This window comes from Trachurus trachurus (genome assembly GCF_905171665.1).
Source record: "Trachurus trachurus genome assembly, chromosome: 7".
Classification (NCBI taxonomy): domain Eukaryota; kingdom Metazoa; phylum Chordata; class Actinopteri; order Carangiformes; family Carangidae; genus Trachurus; species Trachurus trachurus.
The window spans coordinates 18,787,591-18,808,192 of NC_139901.1; the positions used below are offsets into that span (position 1 = coordinate 18,787,591).

Here is a 20,602-nt window from a genome sequence, read left to right on the forward strand (position 1 = left end):
GAAGTTTTAACACATTCAAATAATAACACAATTCTTGTTAACAAACGGCATATAATGATGAGTTAACATGCTCCAGTGTGTTGATGTGTTCCTCCTCCAGGAATCCAGGTCCTCTGCTAGCCTGTGTGGGTAGATCTACAGTAGGAGGCGGATGAAACAGAGGGGACCAGCACTGTAGAGCCACAGACATTTTTATCTGCTTCCCTAATGCACAGATAATATCCCAGAACAGATACACAAGCAACCAACACCATCCTACCAAGCCTCAATGATATAATTTAAGAAACAAAGGAGGGCTGCTGTCCTTGTCTGTCTTTATCTTTCTCTGTTTTCCAAACTCTCCCTGGTCAACAGTAGTGAATTAGTTGTGTCTCTCTCTAGTTAGCATGGTAGATTTAAACCCTAAATTCGTACAAGCATGACATAGACAAGTAGAACGATGGCTATGGTGTCTGTAATTTCCTCTCCTTCTCTTTGACTTGGAGCATGCTCGTGCATGACAACTGGATGGCTCTGAACTACCTGCCTCCATATGATCTCTTTACAATGCTCTTGACTTGATGGTTGCAATATAAGTTGTATGGTTTCAAAGTAGGAAGATACAGTAGCATCGATTTGCAAGTAATGTTAAAATGGCCAGATTTGGGAGACCTTTTGTAAAATAACCTAATGATTATATTGCAATGGCAGCAAAGCCTCCATTATTGCATGACAGGACTGAAAATGCATTCATGCAGAAGCAGTTCTCCTTGCACAATATCTCACAATCCATTTATTATTTAATCTGGATGAGCTAATTACATTTGAACACAATTAGGTCAAGTAGCCCTAGACCACTGCTCCCACTTTGGCTGAGACCTGCATGCATTTACAGCATACACACATCTTCCTTGAAACCAGCATTGAGATAGAAAAGAATGAAACATGCCCTGTCCCCACCCCCCCAAAAAAATTTGATCCTCAACTACTTCTTCCTGCCAATGCTGTTGTGCACTTCCCTCCGCCGGCCACCGGTGGTGATGTGGGATGGTGTTCATGTCCTCTCCATGGGTGCTTGATTCTTCCTCTCCTCCTGACAGCCAACTACTGAGGTTGAGGTGAAGAAGAAGCTGTCGGGCTCCCTGATGGTGTCTGTGGACCAGCTCAATACCTCCTTTGGGCGGAAAGAGCGGGCCAACAGTGTCATGAGCGTCATTACCAACACACTAGTGGAGGGTACTGCCACTTTAACCCAGCTATTTAACCTGCTCTCATTATTCTTTAACTAGGGCTGCTCTCATTGGTTGATTAGTTTGACATGAATTTCCTGCTTATCTGCTTTGCATATCCAAAAGTACCAGATACATACAATGCATACAATTTTTTTCTATCATTTGATACCATTGCATGCTGTATGCTCAAGCACGCAAGTATGTTTGGTTTTGATGTGTGATCCACGCTATGTCTTCAGAACTGGAGGAGTCTCAGCGCAAGTGTCCGCCATGCTGGTATAAGTTTTCTAACACATTCCTGATCTGGGAGTGCCACCCCCAGTGGATTAAGATCAAGGAGATTATGAACCTCATAGTCATGGATCCCTTCGTCGACTTAGCCATCACCATCTGCATCGTCCTCAACACCCTCTTCATGGCCATGGAGCACTACCCCATGACCCCAGACTTTGAGCATATGCTGTCTGTAGGCAATCTGGTGAGTGGCAGGTTGTTTTGTTCTTTTATTTTTATCCGATTTGCCCTTAACAGATCTTCTCTTTTCTCTTCTCAGTCGCTAATAGCGGGGTGTTATTTTTGGGACTATAATTGGCATCTGTTTCATTGCCGATTCAGAGTTGAAAGGGAAAAAAAAAACAAATTCCCAACCCCCCGCCGCTGCCTTGTATCCGTGCATTTATCGTTTTCTTCACGTGCAAGCACACACATGTTCCCTCTCTGTTTCTCTTTCTTTCTACTGGCTGAGTGGAGCTGATGTTGGCTTCAGTGGGACCAGCCTGGCTTCCTGCTGGTTGGCTGACTGGTGGGAGGCTCGTGTTAATATTTCATGGAGCCTGATCGATGAGCCGCTCTAAAATGGTGCCTGAATCATGACTCGGATAACTCAACCTGGCCATTTTCACTAGTGGCGTTCTTGGGGAAACTAAGTAAATCTGAATGTTGGCGGCACTGTGTTACTTTACCTGTCAGTACTGCAGTTGTCCCCAAAACTGCATCTGTTTCAAATGACACAAGTCCAATTCTAGATTATTGACTGTGTGTGTGTCTGTGTGAGAGTGAGTGAATGTGTGTGTGTCTATTCACAGTGCAGACAGGTACTAATTTACTATGAGGACAGAGATGTGTTATTTACCACTCCTGCTCCAGAATAATTTATCAGAAAGGGCCGATGGGTGGTACAGGTGGAAATTTCTAGGTCACCTTGATGCAATATGAGTCATCGTCTAACACACGCACGCGCGCACACACAAAAACCTTACAACCTTACATGTACTCACACTGCATTTATTCATTATGTGGAGTCTATGATTGAGGATCACCCTTGGTAATTTATTAGAGCTGTTACGAGGCCACAGAAGTGCCATTTCACCCCTACTGACTACAGAGCAGCTGGTACACACACACACACACACACACACACACACACACACACACACACACACACACACACACACACACACACACACACACACACACACACACACACACACACAAACTAGATATTCTGCCGCTTTCAGTAATTAGATTTACCCTGCTGAAATACATAAATATGCATTAACTATAGGGCTAATTTATAACATGATTTTTTTAATGCAGCATTTATTATGTTCAGCTCCAATAATGGATCAGAACAAATTTCTCATCTGTCTGTCTTTCACTGTCCTGCAAAAAAAAAAAAAAATGTTGAGCCAAATGTTTTTGTTAAAATCTGTCCTCTCTCCAACTTGCCAGGTGTTCACAGGGATCTTTGCAGGGGAGATGATGTTCAAACTGGTGGCTATGGATCCATACTACTACTTCCAGGAGGCCTGGAACTGTTTTGATGGTTTCATTGTGACGCTGAGTTTAGTGGAGCTGGCTCTGGCAGACGTCGAAGGCCTGTCTGTGCTGCGGTCATTCCGATTGGTAAATGCTCACTTTAGCCCCCGCTTTAGCAAAACCAAAATAGAGATAACTTTGTTTACTCAACATCTTTGCAGGTGGAGTTTACATACAGACACACCCGATGCCATTTTAAAATCACTGAAAGAAAGCAGCAAGTTTTAATGTTGAAATGGTGTGACTAAATCATTTCCCACCCACTCTTTTCCTCCTACTCTACTTTAGCTGAGAGTGTTTAAGCTGGCCAAGTCATGGCCCACTCTCAACATGCTGATCAAGATCATCGGTAACTCGGTGGGAGCCTTGGGGAACCTGACTCTGGTGCTGGCCATCATCGTCTTCATCTTTGCTGTGGTTGGGATGCAGCTGTTTGGAAAGAGCTACAAAGACTGTGTGTGTAAGATCGCTGCCGACTGTGAGCTTCCCCGCTGGCACATGAACGACTTCTTCCACTCCTTCCTCATCGTCTTCCGGGTGCTTTGCGGCGAGTGGATTGAGACCATGTGGGACTGTATGGAAGTGGCGGGACAGGGCATGTGTCTAATCGTCTTCATGATGGTCATGGTCATCGGCAACCTGGTGGTGAGCGTGCACATCAGTGGGAGGGGGTGTAGGGTATTTTGATGTGTAGAATGACATGTCTTCAGGGCATTTTAGACTAGAACAAGAATTATAATGTGGTCAGAATCTATGAAAAATATTGTGCAATGTTCAGTTCCTTGTTTTTTATTCTGTGTTCAAAGGTTTTGAACTTGTTCCTTGCCTTGCTGCTGAGCTCGTTCAGCGCTGACAACTTGGCTGCAACAGATGACGACGGCGAGCCCAACAACCTCCAGATTTCAGTTAAGCGCATCAAGATAGGGATTGCGTGGTTTAAAGCAAAGATGCGGATACTAGTGGCCAGTATGCTGAAGAAACCACCAATGGAGGACGAGCAGAAGCCTTTGGACGACATGTACGACAAGAAGCTGAACTGTATCGCTAATCACACCGGGGTCGACATCAACCGTGACCTGGACTATGCAAAGAATGGTAACGGCACCACCAGCGGTATAGGCAGCAGCGTGGGGAAGTACATGATCGATGAGGACCATATGTCTTTCATCCACAACCCGAACCTGACCGTGTGCGTGCCCATAGCTGTGGGAGAATCTGACTTTGAGAACCTCAACACAGAGGACTTCAGCAGCGAGTCGGAAAATGAGAACAGTAAAGAGGTCAGTGAGTGGAGTGTGTAGTTACTATTAACTAATAAATCATTAGGGTGCATGTAGAAAATAACAATAGTCAAGAGTCTGATCTGCAGTTTCTCAAGCATTTATTAAAATAATCTTTTATTTTTAAAATGCCAACATGTAATTATATAGTAGCTGATCCTCCAAGAGGCAACGTGTTTCTGTTGTTGTAGTCCTCGGGCTACGTGCAGTCTCTCACGACTGTAAAACCTTGGGTGTGGCTGTCCACTCTGTGCTGCTCAGACACTAATATAACTCTATTACTCAACAGAGTCTGTGAGAGTGGCTGGAGCGCTGTTGATGAAATGGATATCTGATGATGCATTTCTTTTGAGAAAATTCATTTAGGAATCTTTCAGAGCAGATGATCTGCCATTTGATATTTCCATTTCACTTCCATCCATGTCAGGATGATATGTGATGTTGTTATGGTTGGCCATTTCCAGGCAGAAAAAAACTCTGTGATCAGATAGTACAAGTTTTTTTTGCATTTCGAGACTAAGGCCATGCAAATTGGGAATAACATGATATTTCCTGATAAGATATACTTTATTGTCCCAGATGGAAATTCATTGTGGGCAGAAGTGCAGACTGTAGACTGTATCGCCATACAAACAGACACAACCCAGGAAACACATGGTAGCACACAACAAGTCGTGGAAGGCGTCATGAGTGATCGATTCTCAGCCATGAAATGAAAACTGAAATGTTTGTGAATTACTGAAGCTTAGCCCCTGTGTTTTATGTGTGTGTGTGTGTGTGTGTAAATTTATACTTGCATGTCTGTGTGTGCAGCTGGATGACACCAGTTCGTCAGAGGGCAGCACCATCGACATCAAGCCAGATGTGGAGGAGGTGGTGGTGGTGGAAACAGTGGAGGAATACATGGAACCAGAGGCATGCTGGACAGATGGTGAGACCACAGCTCCCATTGCACCCATTACCTCCACTCCACAACACAGAGACTCCCCCTGGGCGGAGTGGAAATGATAGGATGGCACTAGGCTAAAGCACAGTAACATAATGAGGGGATCACTCTATCATAGGAATTAAATTAATCAGTCACTGAGTCTAGCTATGATACTAATGGACTGATGCATGAGTACATATAACTTTAGAGATTATATATGTTCAATTTATTTAATCTTTTATTTATTTTTTTAGCAATTTAATTCCTAAAGAGATTTTTTTTTGTATCTACCATGCGCATTTTGAAGATGCAGATGAGCCATGAGATTAGTTTGGCTCAGTTCAACTCCAGGTTGTCAACAGGATTTTCAGACAAGTTGTGAAATTCACTTTTAACATTTTCCCAGAGCTCTGGGGAACAGGTCAAAGTAAATACTTATATATGCTTATTGGAAAAAATATCAAGTTACTTAGTTAATGTGAAGCACATTAAGAAATGTGAAGCACTGGAGAGGATGTATCCTGTTTATTCATTCATACATATTTTGCTACTTGATCCCAAGGATTCACAGGGAGGATTAACCTAGTCACTCAAAACAGTGTTAAAACTGCACACAAAGGGGTACAACACACATTCAAATCAAACACTTGATATTGGTATTATGGTTAAATGTTGTCCCTCCTTCTGTGTGTACACAGCTTGTGTGGCCAAGTACAAGTGCTGCGACGTTCCGATCACACACGGCTGGGGGAAGCCCTGGTGGTTCCTCAGAAAAACCTGCTACTTGATTGTGGAGCACAACTGGTTTGAGACGCTCATCATCTTCATGATCCTCCTTAGTAGTGGTGCACTGGTAAGGAGTCATGTGTTAGCACTTGCACCCTTTGCAAAAACACAGAGAAAGACTGAACACACATTTCACTAATCTGAGAAAATTCCATTTGGATAAAGATTGAATGAAAATAACCTAAAGACCAGTGTGTGTGTGTGTGTGTGTGTGTGTGTGTGTTAAATGTCAGTGATGCATGCAGGCGGTTTGGTTGCTCAGTCTCAGAGCTGCTTGGTTGGGGGAGGGGCCAAGGGTGTGATTAATGGACTGTATGAATGGGATCTATTTCAGGGGATTGAGGGAGGCCTTTTTCTCAAGCATCTCAAATCCTACAAAAATAAGACCAGCGACTGCAAATATACATTAGCTGGGGACTTATTAGAAATATTTAATGGAGAACAGATTGTATTTGTTGTAAATCATGGTTAGCGATCAGCTGGAGTGAGCTGTACTGCTCAATTTCATTATCAGAATCGTAAATCACCAGGTGCAGTTTCTTCTTTGTTGAGATGAGTTTCCTGTTCCTCCACAGGCCTTTGAGGACGTGTACATCGAGCAGAGGAAGACTATTCGGATCATTTTGGAGTATGCCGACAGGGTTTTCACCTACATTTTCATCCTGGAGATGTTGCTGAAATGGGTCGCCTATGGTTTTGTCAAGTACTTCACCAATGCCTGGTGTTGGCTGGACTTCTTTATTGTGGATGTAAGTCCAGCTCTCGTTTCCTCTACCGTGTGTGGTAAACTAGATCAGAAGAGTAGTTACATGGTCCTCAACCACACCCTGGTCCAACAGCAACACACTAACACTAAGATTTACACAGTCTATTAACCAGCAGTGTTAATGCTAATTTCTGCATATGTTGTACGTATACCACATAGATACAAGATCTGATGTTTCTAAAACCCAATTGTTGTCTGTAGGGTGTGGTTAGGTTTGAAAGGTCAGGTTATAAACTGCTTTAATCTGCTTCATGGTATATACAGTAAGAGGTGAGAGGGCATGCTGTGTACAAACAAGAATACCCTTAATTTATTTCCTTGTGTTGTAAGGACAGTGTTTTACAAGACTGTATGTCTGTCCATATCAAGTAAACACATGCCCGTGGCACCTTTTACAACTCCATCAAGCAACAATCCCAGTTTTTACTTTGTTGATGACTTTGAGATGCTTGAATATGTACAACTATTAAGACCTAAACACTGTTATTGCTGTGCCGCAAGCAGAGGTCTCTGTTTTCTTAACTTAATGAAAACATCTGCCAGGAAGAATTGAAAGTGAAAACATAACAATTTGGACCATGAATTAGATAACGAGCCTCATTGACCACAACCATATTCAAGTCACACTCAACGAAATGTGTCAAAGATGTGTGTTTACCTGTGTCTCAGACCTGTAAGATGTTTGATATGTGCCTCTGTCCTCTCTCTGTGGACTTATCTGCTCCTTGTGCCAGTCAAGTCTGAAAGACCAGACCAGGGATAATTCTTCACTCTATTCATTTGCAGTTACTGTACATACTGACACTGTATTACTTGCTGAGATGTCTGTGACGGATTTCAGTGACAGACACTAGTGGGGGAGGGGGAGGAGGGGGGGTATAATGACTTTGAATATTACATAAAGTCTGAGTCGAAGGGTAATAAATGCACCGAGTAGCAGAATTGGATAGAATAAGAATTCCCCTGCCTTCTGGCTTTCTCCTTGAACTAACCACCTCTCTGCAGTGTCCAACACCTCAGCCAATACCCGTGAATGGACTCCTATCAATGGCCAGAGGTTGCCATGTTGATTCATTATAAGCTCCTGTAATCCAGATACCCCCCTGCAGCAAACACAATATCATGATCTACGCTTTAAGATCTTACACTTTAGAACTACATATATAGATTTAATAATATCTTTGGCTTAAAATCACACATAGCTACTGTTAAAGACTCCCTTAAGGGACAGCACTCTGCTGTTTTTAATTTATACTTTCAAGTTTGACTAACACAGTAGCACACATAGAGCTTGTGGCTATTATTATCAATACCACACTGTACTGATTCTGGTTATTGCCATTGTATACTCCCTCCCTGTAGGTGTGATCTCAAGCCCGACACTTGGGACAGTGCAGGGCACTACATTTCCCAAGTTGTGAAAATGTTACAAAGAGCTTCCTCCTTCCTCCTTCCCTCTTTCCCCGTCCCAATTCCCCCTTGAAAGTGTAACCTCAGGAATGTGGTGACATTGTGCTGAGATGTAATGATGGTGGGTGACAGGCGGCCGGCGGTAAGTTTGGTCTTCACTAGCGCTCCCCCTCAAAAAAAAAAAAAAAAAGACTTGTGCTTGATGAGTCTGGGTTGTGTTGTGGCCTGACTGTTCCTCTGCCGTCCTGTGTTGTGGGGTAAAACCAATGCCATGGACTCAGAAAGGGGGGGCACCATCATTAGACCAGCCTGTATATTTCTCTGAGTGTGGATGCGCCCGACTCTTTGTGTGAGTGTGTTGCTCCTCATTTCCCTTGTGTTACTGTATCTTTCTGTTATCCATTCAATTTGTGTCTTCCTGATTTTCATTATAATAATGTTTTGCTATTGTATAATGAAATTGGCTAAAATGTCAGAAGAAAGATAATGTTAGAGAGACAAGTCTTCTGGTAAATCAATTTACAGAATCATTGTTGAAGAGCTCAGCTAGTTATTTGTAAAGTGAAGACAAACATTCAGTACTGAGCTTGAATCTTAGAAATAAGAATCCATATGCATCTTAAATTAGCTGAATTTAGAGCAATTTAGTTTATGTTGTTATTCTAGATTAACATTGATACTGAGGGTTGTGAGTGTGAGGTGAGAGGTGTCATACCCCATTCATTTTTCTTTTTCACTCAGGTTATTATCATTGTTTTGTTGTTTTTTTCCCCTTTGTTTTTTAGTTTGTTTTTATTTCTGTGAGGTTCTGGTTTGTGCTGTCGTCATCATGGGATCACAGCCCCAGATGTCATTGGCCTTGCCTTGCAGAGCTCTGTGAGAAGGACGCTGAGGTGCTGAGTCCGCTACTGCGCAGCTGGCCCAGCGGGGGGTCAGAGGCCAGGCACCCCAAAGGGGGGCTCTCCAAGGGGTCAGGCTGAAGGTGACAATTACCCCAAGTACTGTAGTGTAGATAAAGGCAAAATCTTTATTTTACTGTCTACCTGCCAGAACAGCTGCTAACTTTACTCAAGGGGCCATGTTATTGATTTTGATAAGGGCTTTGTGCCAAACAGTAAGTACTTGGAGACTCAATAGAATCTAAATGAAGGCCTGCTGTTTGAACAGTGTCCAACATGTATAGTAAGAAGTCTAAATCTATGCTGACACCTTTCCTGCTGTTCTCTCCATAAATTTTGATGGTTGAAATGTTAATCTCTTGGAGTCTATGTTGATAATGGCATCAGTCAAAATGAAGATTTTGCCTATCACAATCCTCCCTCCGTGACTTTGGTAAGCTTTGGATGTTGTGTACTTCTTGCGGTGAGTTTGACCGGTTGGTGTCGGTGGCTGGTTGGAGGTGCTTTCACATGTGTTCACTGTTGATATTTTTCCTTATTGAAAGGAACTGGTATTCCCCCTGTTTCAGTCTGTCCAGCATCCAGACCCAGAGAGATTACATTCAGGAAAAAAATTAAACAAAATTAAATTCCTGTTAATAAAATGTACTAATTCCTGAAGAACTAAAAAATTTCTCTATTTGAATGATGTCATTAGACTTTGAGGTTTTTTTCTAACATAGCTGCCCACCTACATTTGCATCTTGAATAACCTACATTCAGCCAACGAATACTTTGCTACCCTGTGCAGCAGACAGCCTGTAATGGCCGCCTTAGCACACTTCTGTTCTGACTTGTGACTTCATCAAGGCTAAGTCATTCCTCTGCTACTTACCACCCGTCAAAGAACATTAGTGCAGCTTATTGACCACACTCCACAGTCCATTTCCTTCGTTGGTAATGAGGCAATACTGTATATGTTTTCAGCTTAGATCAGCTTTATGGACCAGAGCTATAGGGCATTCGCAGTCACCAAACCATAACTCAGGCCTGGTGCCTACATTTACATTGATTGATTTATAGCTGGGATAAGAGCTCTGTACATTTACAGTGGTGCTGAGAATTAATATGTATACAGTTTTGTAAAACAAGGACCTAATATAAGGATTGGTTGAGTGGGTGTTTTTACCTAATGATAAAGCGTTCTTTGGCTGCAGCAGTACCTTGATGGCTGCTGCTGGACATGAGAGGGGCTGCACCAGTTTCTTTGAGGTTGTGTTCTGTTATTGTTAGCCATTGTTAACTGTGTGTAACTTGACTGTACTCTGTGTTATTTTTATCCTTTCAGTGCCATCCAGTGCTAATAACTATATCCGGTCTGCCCTTAACCTCCATCCCTGTTTCTTGTGTGTGGTCTCTGTGACTGTGGCTCTCCTATTTGACTCTAAATGCTGTGTGACAATTTGATGTCTGAGAAAGCAAAATGGCAAAATGACACACTTGTACATGTTTACTTGTATTCTTTCTCTTAGGTTCCGTTAGTTTGTCTGTCTTAAATTATATGGGATTTTATGCCTCAGCCCAAGAGCGACATGGAGAGACAATGTTAGAGGGGCAAGGGTAAGGCTCTCAAGTCTGTTGGGTTTTTATCAGCTACTACAGGGTAACCTCTCTCCTTCCCTCCCTCCCCAATTCCTCTTCCTCTCCCATTTCCCTCGCTTGTATCTTTACTAAATCATGTAGCACTCTTCTCTGCCTAATTTACCCTCTATTTGAGTCTTATGTCTCTATCTCCTCTCTTTCTCTCTCAACCACAAATTTCTTTGCAGGTACAAAGGACTTTTCACATCTCGTCAACTGCCCCAAAATCACTGACAAACAATCCCTATGGCCTACTGCTACTAAAAATACTACGCACATAAAACCTATACTAAACATTGACCTTCTCTCTCAGTGTATATGCATGTATAAATGCAATATTATACATGCATATACATGCATAGATTTATGTGTGTATGTCAAGCAACTCTCCGCCTATGCCAGGGCCGTCTCTCTTCCCTAGTGAATATTCTCACTTCTAACAGTTTGGAACCTCTTTTGCTTCTCTGTTTTTGTGTAGGTGTCTATAGTCAGCCTTGTAGCTAATGCGCTGGGCTACTCCGATCTAGGCCCCATTAAATCACTCAGGACACTAAGGGCCTTGAGACCCCTCAGAGCCTTGTCACGTTTTGAAGGGATGAGGGTAAGATCCAAAGCTAAGCAGCTGATCCTTCCGCATGCCCATTCAACAGTTTAAAGCATGCTAGAACTGATCTAAAAACAAACTGAGGACAAAAAAAAAAGAAAAACTCCATAATATTGGGGGATTGTTTTTAAAACCAGGAAATGAAAACCAAGAAGTCACCTTTTCATGCGCAATCCTGTACCATGCCTTTTGTTAGAGCGAAAGAACAAGTCATGATGCAGCTGGGAGACTGAGTAAAGTAACAGTGAAGTAATTTTTGTCAGCAGAACAATATACATTTCAATTGAATATCAATTAAATCAACAACAAAAAAATCAACATGCAAATCGATTTGTTTCTTGATCAAATATAACCCAAAGAGCAACAGAAATATCTTTCACAAAGCTGCCTCATCACATAAATAACAAAGTAGAAATTCTGATTAACTCATCTGACTTTGTTTCGTCCTGATTGGCCAAAGTGAATGCGAAATTGGTCAAAGCTAACCAAACTTACATGCCATCTCATATAGAGCATCCAAATCAACTATTAGCTCTTCATTTGGCCTGATTCTCAACCACTGCTTTCAATTGAGAACCCCCCTCCTCTCCACATGACCCCCCACCCTTCCCATCCCCTGCTCCCATAAACCCCCCTCCCTTCCCTCCCCCCGGCTCACACCATCCTTCAGTGCATTTGGCATCGAGAACAACCAGCAGGAACCAGGGAGCTGCAAGACACCAAAAACCTCTGCCCAACCAGTCACACTAAATTTCTGCATGCAGGGCGGCTGCCAGACAGCCACTCAGAGGAATCTGTCTTATTTTTTACAGTTGAGTGGTTTGCAGAGCAAATCGCTCGCTGTGAAAGTACCTCTGGTTGCTTCAGCCGTCCCCTCTGAAAATTCACAGATCTGATTGGTTTTCTCTGACTGGTGGTAGCGATAGGTTGCACCTGGTTGTTGTCACGCGTAGTCCCTCCTGTCTTTTTCTCTTCTTTCCCCTATTTTCTCTTGTGATCTCACTCTCTTTAACCTCTCACTGTTCTTGGACTGGTTGCCTTGTCTTCTAGTTTGAGCTTCTTCTCTTCACCTCAGACTCTCCCCTCCTTCTCCTCAGCCCCCACATGTGCAGCACCCATCCCATCCTTCCCCTTCTTCCTTTTCCTCTTCCTCCACAACCCTTTATCCCTCCACTACTCACTCCATCTTGACCCGGTTTCGGCTGGGCCGGACCACTGGAGGGTCACCACACACTCTCTCCTGCTTGTCCAGGATCTTTCTGCATCAGGGACTGAGACAGAAACCACACACTCACTGTGTTGTGGCTTTGGGAGGAAAGTATTTGTTAAGCTTCTGCCAGTGTCAGCACCTCAGGTCATAGCATCTGACCGACTGATCTGCTACCGGTCCAATCTGGGGGCAGATTTTTACTGTAAACTTTTTTAAACATTGTCCATATTACATACTTACAGTCATTTCCAATGCTTTCCTTTGGCAATGCACACAGAAGCTTAGCAAATACGCCAGGCTGCCATTTCACACAAGACATTACTGCTGTCATGTCATGGCACCACATCCTGTAGCACGTACAGCAGGCCCTGGCTTCCTGTTGCCTTCCACTGCCACAGGAAGTGAAACTGGGAGGCAACAACGGGCCCAGTTCAACACACTGAGTTCTGGGCTTGGATAGGTGTTGGCCCTTAGGTTAACTAGCACTAGAGCGTTCAGGACAGCACTCTCAACCCTAGACAGACAATGTGTCACCCTTTTTTCTAGTACGTCCCAAAAATGACAGACCAGCAGGTGGAGAAGGCCAATGTAATCATTCAGTGGGTGGATTGGTTGTAACCAAATTTAATCTTAAAATTGGACTCGGAGTGTCTCATTCATACTAGATATCCAGCGACTAAAATGTGATGCCGTTGCATATGAGCAGACATCAATGCTTTTAGGCCCTGGATAGGCTTTATGGATGTTGTCATGAATGTTTCAATGATGTTTAACTGTTAATTCTGGGAAACGGAACTGCCAGTAAAATGATGTCATTTTTGGGGTTGCACATCATAGCACATTTGCTTTTAATAGAGAAATAAATAGATATATGGATATATGCAGCGCCGATTGCCCTATGAATGACCTCATTCACTGGGTGTATGGGGTAAAAGAGGGTGAGGGTGGAAAGGGAAACAGAGGAATACGATCCTGCTGTATCAATTTCTGACTACAATGTACAGTATATGCTCATCAGTTGAGTTACCATTTTGTTTGAACTGAAACCAGAAAGTCTGAGGTCAAAACAATAAATAAATGAATAGGGAAGAACATGAATGGAGAGATGACACCGTATGAAAGAGATTCTGGAGAGTTAGAATGATGAGAACTTGTACGTCTTCGCTGGTTGAGTTGACTTGTGGCACGATGCATCGCAGAGGCCAAAATATCTCAACAGTGCGGATCGAGCAGTGCAGCTTCAACTGGACACATTGCACTGCTTAACATGCAATGATTATGGGCTGTTCTGACTTTGTACTTTGCTCTCTCTTTCTCTTGATGCTGCTTTGTAATCTCAGTCCTACTTTTTTGAGTAATGCATTGTACAGGAATGTCTAGCCATCTTAACCCCAGAAAATCCCCTTTTACCTGACAAACCTACTGAAGTTAAAACATTTTAAAATGACAATTGTTTTGTAATATTAGCTTTGCAGCCTGTTAAAGTTATTGGTCATCAGGGGGTATTTGGATAAAACCTCTAAACCTCGATCACCTCAGTGGCTTACACATGTTACAAATGTTGTGTTAGTCTCTGTGCTGTAGATATTTGTCGGACACCCAAATAACACATGTAAATGTCAGAATGGCTCGTCAGACACGCAAGCAAAGCTTCAGCCATTATCTCTTTAGCCGCTATCTCTCTATCCACACATTTCTCTATTTATTTATCTATTGACTTGAGCGGTTCTTGAGATTGCACAATGCCATGTAACACGCATGTAATATAACTGCCGATGCACATTACGCATTTTTGAAAGCCATTTTCCCTCTTTCTGAGAATGCTTTCCGTACAGCATGGCCTAATTTCTTTTTTTTTTTAAACACAGAATTTTTGAAAGTGGCTCAATTGTACCTCAGATTGAGCAAAGAGTCATTCTCTCAGCGAGTGCAACGGCAACACTGTGTGGGACAGACTCACAGTTACATTTGCGAAATATTCCAAAGTTAGTTTTAGCAGTCTGCCCTTCATACACAACCGCAATGTGATTCTACATCAGGCTGCGAAGGTCGTGCACACGCTGAGAGAATCCTGCTCTAGAGCTCCTCCCTGTCTGTCTATAATGAGGAGGGAATATGGCTCCACAAAACGAGTCTGCCAAAGACATGCATGCTCAGCTGTCTGCCTGAGAGCTGCTGGTCGGCCTGCCTAACACTGGTAGTGAGCGGTTCACTATGTGCTGAGCTTAATACTGGCTATGATAAGTCTATGGGTAATTAGATTGGATTGCTAGAAAGCACTAGGTTTCTGGGGTGGTGGTGGGAGTTATACTGTTAATTTTCACTGCTTCAGTGTTTTATTTTTTGACTTGGGAGTTATGGATCAATAACATTTAGAATATTGACTGTCTAAGGTTGGGGTGGTAAGAGTGGACACTTCATAGTGGTATGGCAAACACTTTGATTAACTCGTAAACTTTATTAAGTTAGCAGCAACAGATGCCTGTCCATTTTGTACGCAATTATACACTGCACAAAAATAACAGGAGCATTTAAAGTGAATTTGGTAATTGTGTTTGTGTGTGCATAAAGTAGTGTTAGGGTGAAACACTGCTACACAATGAATTACAACACATAAAAATGCAGTTTGATTGTAGATAAGACATTTTAAGTTTGCTACTTTATATTAACTTTTATTTTTAGAACATTGTTGCTACATAACATTCAGTAACTCTGTATAAACAGTAGTTATACGTTTTGACAAATGCAACTTAAGCCTGTTAAAAACTACATTATCATGTGTTTTTAACCATCTACAAACTGCTTGTCAGTGCTAGATAATGGTTTGAAAGATGAAATCATAAACATTCACATTATGTTTTATGTAAAAAGCATAAAAGTGTACATTTTACATCATAAACATGTGATTCTTATAGAATTTTTATAAGCGTGTGTGCTTGAGTATCCCTTAAGCATTTCTAGCTGCGTTCTTCAACAGATCAAAGAGCATCTCAGAGTCACATCAGTGCTGCTCTAATTAGAAAAGGGACTGATACAGCGCTCTTTCCCATTAATTCCCCATACTTCCGAATGCACATCACAGCGGTATGCAGTGATTATTTTCGGCAACATGAAGCCACAATAGAATTGAACGGCTGCTGTTAACCCCACCTGCGAATAGTACAAAGTGTGACGCCATAACAGTATGCAGTGTCCTGTCGGAGGGTTTGAATGAGATGAGTTTGTTTCCTGGTTCTCACACTGTCATATCCTGTCTTCCCTGGTCTGGTCTAGGTGGTAGTCAACGCCTTGGTGGGTGCCATCCCTTCCATTATGAATGTGTTGCTGGTTTGCCTCATCTTTTGGCTGATTTTCAGTATAATGGGGGTCAACCTGTTTGCGGGCAAGTACTACTACTGTTTCAATGAGACGTCAGAGGAATACTTTTCTGTTGACGTGGTCAACAACAAGACCCAGTGTGAGGCCCTCAGGTTGGCAAACTTTACCGAGGTCAGGTGGAAGAACGTCAAGATCAACTTTGACAATGTGGGCGCCGGCTACCTGGCCCTGCTGCAAGTGGTGAGAGTGTCACTCCTTCTGTCCTCTGTAAACTGTATTTCTTGTTTCACGCTGACTCGGTTTCTTTTCTCATTTTCCTATGCACTTTTTTGTTTTTTCTGTTTTGTTGTTTCAAATTCCATTACTTTCACAGCACTCAGAGGCCGTCTATTGTCTGTATTCACTCTGTATATGTCTATGTTTTCTCCATGGCCTTTTCTTTATCCGGTTATTTCTTTCCATGCGCAAGGTCTCCCACAGGACATTCATCAGTTTCGGTTTGAGTTTGAGTATTCTTTGATTTCAATTTTGAATTTTCTTGGCATTATGTGTTCATGGTTTCTCCAAATGTATTTAGTTATGTTTCTCTTTTGAAAGGCCACGTTCAAAGGCTGGATGGACATTATGTATGCAGCTGTGGATTCCAGAGAGGTATATTCATTTTTTAAAATTTTTTTAAAGAAATATTTTCATGCTCTCCCTGTATACACCGATCATAGTTATTGTACAGGTATGAGAAAGGTTTCATGTAACCTTTGGTAAGAAAATAAAAAGTGTAATTCACAAAATCGCAATTTCAATTTGTTTAAATTGTGTTAACAAAATACAACACTGTCATCAACACTGTGACTCCCTCCAAGGTGGAAGACCAGCCTGACTATGAAGTCAACATCTACATGTACATCTACTTTGTGGTCTTCATCATATTCGGCTCCTTCTTCACCCTCAATCTCTTCATTGGTGTGATCATTGACAACTTTAACCAGCAAAAGAAAAAGATAAGACCCGCTCTGAGTTCTAATCCCATATTTTGCATCTATATTTTCTATTTTAAAGTGCTAGATTATGATTATAACCAAATCTTTGTTTATTCCTTTACTTTGGAGGTCAGGATATCTTCATGACAGAGGAGCAGAAGAAGTACTACAATGCCATGAAAAAACTTGGGTCCAAAAAGCCACAAAAGCCTATTCCTCGCCCGCAGGTGTGTTTTTGTGCTTTTAACCAACTGTTCAGATGGTACAACAACATATGCTGTTGGTTGATACGTCAGTAAATCTCAACATTGTTCCTCTTTGTGTCGTCCTACCTTACAGAACAAGGTCCAGGGAATGGTGTTTGACTTTGTGCAGCAGCAAGTTTTCGACATCTCCATTATGATACTGATCTGCCTCAACATGGTCACTATGATGGTGGAAACGGATGATCAGTCACCTGAAACGGAGAATGTCCTCTACTGGGTCAACTTCATATTCATCGTAGTCTTCACCACGGAGTTCCTGTTGAAGCTCTTTGCCCTTCGCCACTATTACTTTACCAATGGTTGGAATATCTTTGACGTGGTTGTGGTTATCCTGTCTATTGTTGGTGAGTGAAAGAGATAGAAGAGAGGAGGCACTGAGGAGGTCGCCTAAATATGAAGTCTGTTGTGTCCTGATTGCGTTCTCACTTATTTTCCCTTTTCCTTTCCCTCAGGTATGTTCTTGGCTGACATCATTGAGAAGTACTTTGTGTCGCCAACTCTGTTCAGGGTGATCAGGCTGGCTCGTATTGGTCGAATCCTCCGTCTGATCAAAGGAGCTAAGGGCATCCGGACATTGCTCTTTGCTCTGATGATGTCACTGCCAGCCCTGTTCAACATTGGCCTACTGCTCTTCCTGGTCATGTTCATCTTCTCAATCTTTGGCATGTCTAACTTTGGTTACGTAAAACATGGAGCAGGCATTGATGACCTGTACAACTTTGAGACCTTTGGCAACAGTATGATCATTCTCTTCATGATCACCACGTCGGCCGGATGGGATGGCTTACTGCTGCCGATCCTGAACTACCCACCAGACTGTGACCCCCTCTTGGAAAACCCTGGTACATCAGTGAAGGGCGACTGTGGTAATCCTTCAGTGGGAATCTTCTTTTTTGTCATGTATATCATCATTTCTTTCCTAATTGTGGTCAACATGTACATTGCCATCATCTTGGAGAACTTCAGTGTGGCCACAGAGGAAAGTGCTGATCCACTCAGTGAGGACGACTTTGAGACCTTCTACGAGATCTGGGAGAAGTTCGACCCCTCTGCCTCTCAGTTCATTACTTTTGCCAAGCTGTCTGACTTTGCCGATGCATTGGAGCACCCACTTCGTGTGCCAAAGCCTAACACTATAGAACTAATTGCCATGGACATGCCCATGGTGAGCGGCGATCGCATTCACTGCCTGGACATCCTGTTTGCCTTCACAAAGCGTGTGCTGGGTGACAGTGGTGAGTTGGACATGCTGAGGCAGCAGATGGAGGAGCGTTTTGTGGCAGCCAACCCCTCCAAAGTGTCGTACGAACCCATCACCACCACCCTCCGCCGCAAACAGGAGGACGTCTCTGCCAGAATTATCCAGAATTCCTACCGCACTCACCTCATCAGGCGTGGCATCATCTTTAAACGCCACCCTTTTACCAACAATAAGCTTGAGAATGGTGGGACCAACCAAGAGAAGAAGGAGAGCACACCTTCCACTGCCTCTCTCCCCTCTTATGACAGCGTGACCAAACCTGATAAGGAGAAGCAGGATGGAAACAAGGAGGAGTGGGCCAGGAAAGAGAAGGACAAAAACCAAAAAGATGAGTGGGAATCCAAGTGTTAGGGTTCAGTGACTCAAAATCCAATAAAACACAGCGAGATGAGACTCTGAGCCCAAACCCAACAAATGTAGAAAACGTGATCATTTGCAAGTAAGAAAAAAACCCAACAAAAACATACAAAAAAATGTTTACAGACTCAAATACTACTGAGGCAATGTGGTTTCTTATGTCGTCAAAGACAGCTGAACCAAACACAATCAGTTTACCGTGGAACTTTTGCTGCATAGTGATCAAGTTCATAGAGATGAGGAACAATTACAAAATGAAAAACAGTGACTCACAGTGTGCTGGCCAATGACACATTTCTTTGGGGACCAAATGCCAAGGCACAGAAATCTCCGCTAGATGATTGGAGAATTGCAAAATCCCTGCCACCACCACGCGTGGAAACCTCCAGTGCTACGGGACTGGATCCCACATATCCTACTAGAACTGTGTTAGCAGTCTGAAGGAGGGTCTGTAACGCTGAATTTACCATCTTTATCAAGAAGAAAACAATAATCAACCAAGCAAGTTTAGCTAGGAAGGAAACACTTGCGAGGGAGGGGGAAACCCAGAACCGCAGACAAAGATTTTTTTGTTTGTTTGTTTGTGCTGAGTATACTTGCATCTTTACATTATTTGAGCAGCAAAAAAGGTAACATTTAGCCCATGTCACTAGTCTTTTCATCTCCTCTTTCTTATACTGACACTAAAAAAGACATTTTCTACATGGGCTTTCACACGGACCGGGTAGGGGGTCATCAGTTATTGTTTTGACTTGGGCTGAAGGAGACTTGCTCAGACCGAGTTCCAGATAAATAATAATTATTGTGCTCGTTCAATGCATAGAAATGACTTGCATGAAGGCATGTTTTGATCAGGAATCATGCATGAGTAATCATAGTCCACAAGACACTAATTCTCAGACCACTGCAGTGGCTTGACTATAAGTTTGAGGCTGTCCACTGGGAAAAAATTTATGAGAACTATAAAAGGAAAATGAAGATTATGGATAGTGATATATAGAATATTAGGGGGAATGATATTCATATGATCCCATCCTTCTCTAGTTTTGTTTATTCAACTGACCTTGATCTTTTGATTCAGCCCTTTATCAAATCTTCAGGTGAGTGAAGGATGTTTGCACTCAGAGGCAACGTTTCAGTCAGATCGGCCATAACACAAACTAGAAAAGGTTTTTTGCTGCTCTGAATGTGGATAGTTTAGAAAGTGTGGAGTGTATGACTATTAGGAAGCAGAATATTCTCATGTTGAGGATACATAGTTTTGAGAGGGTCATGTCAGTAGTCCCGAACCCAATCTGGGGCTTACATCTCCTTGTCTTTTCCATCCTGCAGTCACTTTCCTCACTTTCCTGTGGTCCCTGTGTTGGCAATGAGAGCAAATGATGTTTCATGCCAAGGAATCCATATCTGGCACCAGTCAGGGTCTGGTGTGCTTAAGTGTCAATAGGTATCCCATCTACTGCCATAGTTCCTGGAGAAGGGACAGAAGAATTTTTTATGTTTTCTGCTTCATTTTGATCTTCACTGTTTTGGGCTAGAACAGAAAATCACATTTAGATAGACACAGTAGAGAGTACTTTTACAGATACATTGCAGTTCCTCTTTTGTACTCTGTCAGATCCACCACAGAATTTCCCAGTGAGTGATGTCTTAGGTAGTGCTTTTCAGACAATTTGAGTTGCGAGCTTTAGAAAAACAAAAAGCCTTGAAGTCCTTCTCTGATGTCCTTGTGATGCAATCATTCTCAGAAAAGGCTTCGATCAGTGAGTGTGACACTGACCATCTAATACAGCAGAGTTAGCAGAGAATTATCACAAGGACATGCCTTGTCGTGCCTAGCATGTATGAAAGGTGGATGGCCATGAAGGGCTTGTGGTTTTGTCTGCAGAAA

The 20,602-nt window shown here is 42.6% G+C and overlaps 1 protein-coding gene across 1 annotated transcript in view; it reads left to right on the forward strand.

Annotated features, from left to right (window-relative positions):
* Nucleotides 1–18,705, forward strand: part of scn8aa (sodium channel, voltage gated, type VIII, alpha subunit a) — a gene marked incomplete at both ends in the record, with an annotated part of 37,537 nt that extends 18,832 nt beyond the window's left edge. Inside the window, 15 exons of the mRNA XM_083974608.1 lie at nucleotides 1,080–1,215; nucleotides 1,451–1,689; nucleotides 2,943–3,116; nucleotides 3,318–3,674; nucleotides 3,836–4,309; nucleotides 5,123–5,240; nucleotides 5,936–6,090; nucleotides 6,599–6,772; nucleotides 11,197–11,319; nucleotides 15,806–16,090; nucleotides 16,448–16,501; nucleotides 16,711–16,864; nucleotides 16,948–17,054; nucleotides 17,167–17,437; nucleotides 17,546–18,705. Of these exons, the coding sequence (XP_083830734.1) occupies nucleotides 1,080–1,215; nucleotides 1,451–1,689; nucleotides 2,943–3,116; nucleotides 3,318–3,674; nucleotides 3,836–4,309; nucleotides 5,123–5,240; nucleotides 5,936–6,090; nucleotides 6,599–6,772; nucleotides 11,197–11,319; nucleotides 15,806–16,090; nucleotides 16,448–16,501; nucleotides 16,711–16,864; nucleotides 16,948–17,054; nucleotides 17,167–17,437; nucleotides 17,546–18,705 (3,981 nt within the window). The remainder of the gene's footprint in view (nucleotides 1–1,079; nucleotides 1,216–1,450; nucleotides 1,690–2,942; nucleotides 3,117–3,317; nucleotides 3,675–3,835; nucleotides 4,310–5,122; nucleotides 5,241–5,935; nucleotides 6,091–6,598; nucleotides 6,773–11,196; nucleotides 11,320–15,805; nucleotides 16,091–16,447; nucleotides 16,502–16,710; nucleotides 16,865–16,947; nucleotides 17,055–17,166; nucleotides 17,438–17,545) is intronic.
* Nucleotides 18,706–20,602: the final 1,897 nt, after the last annotated feature.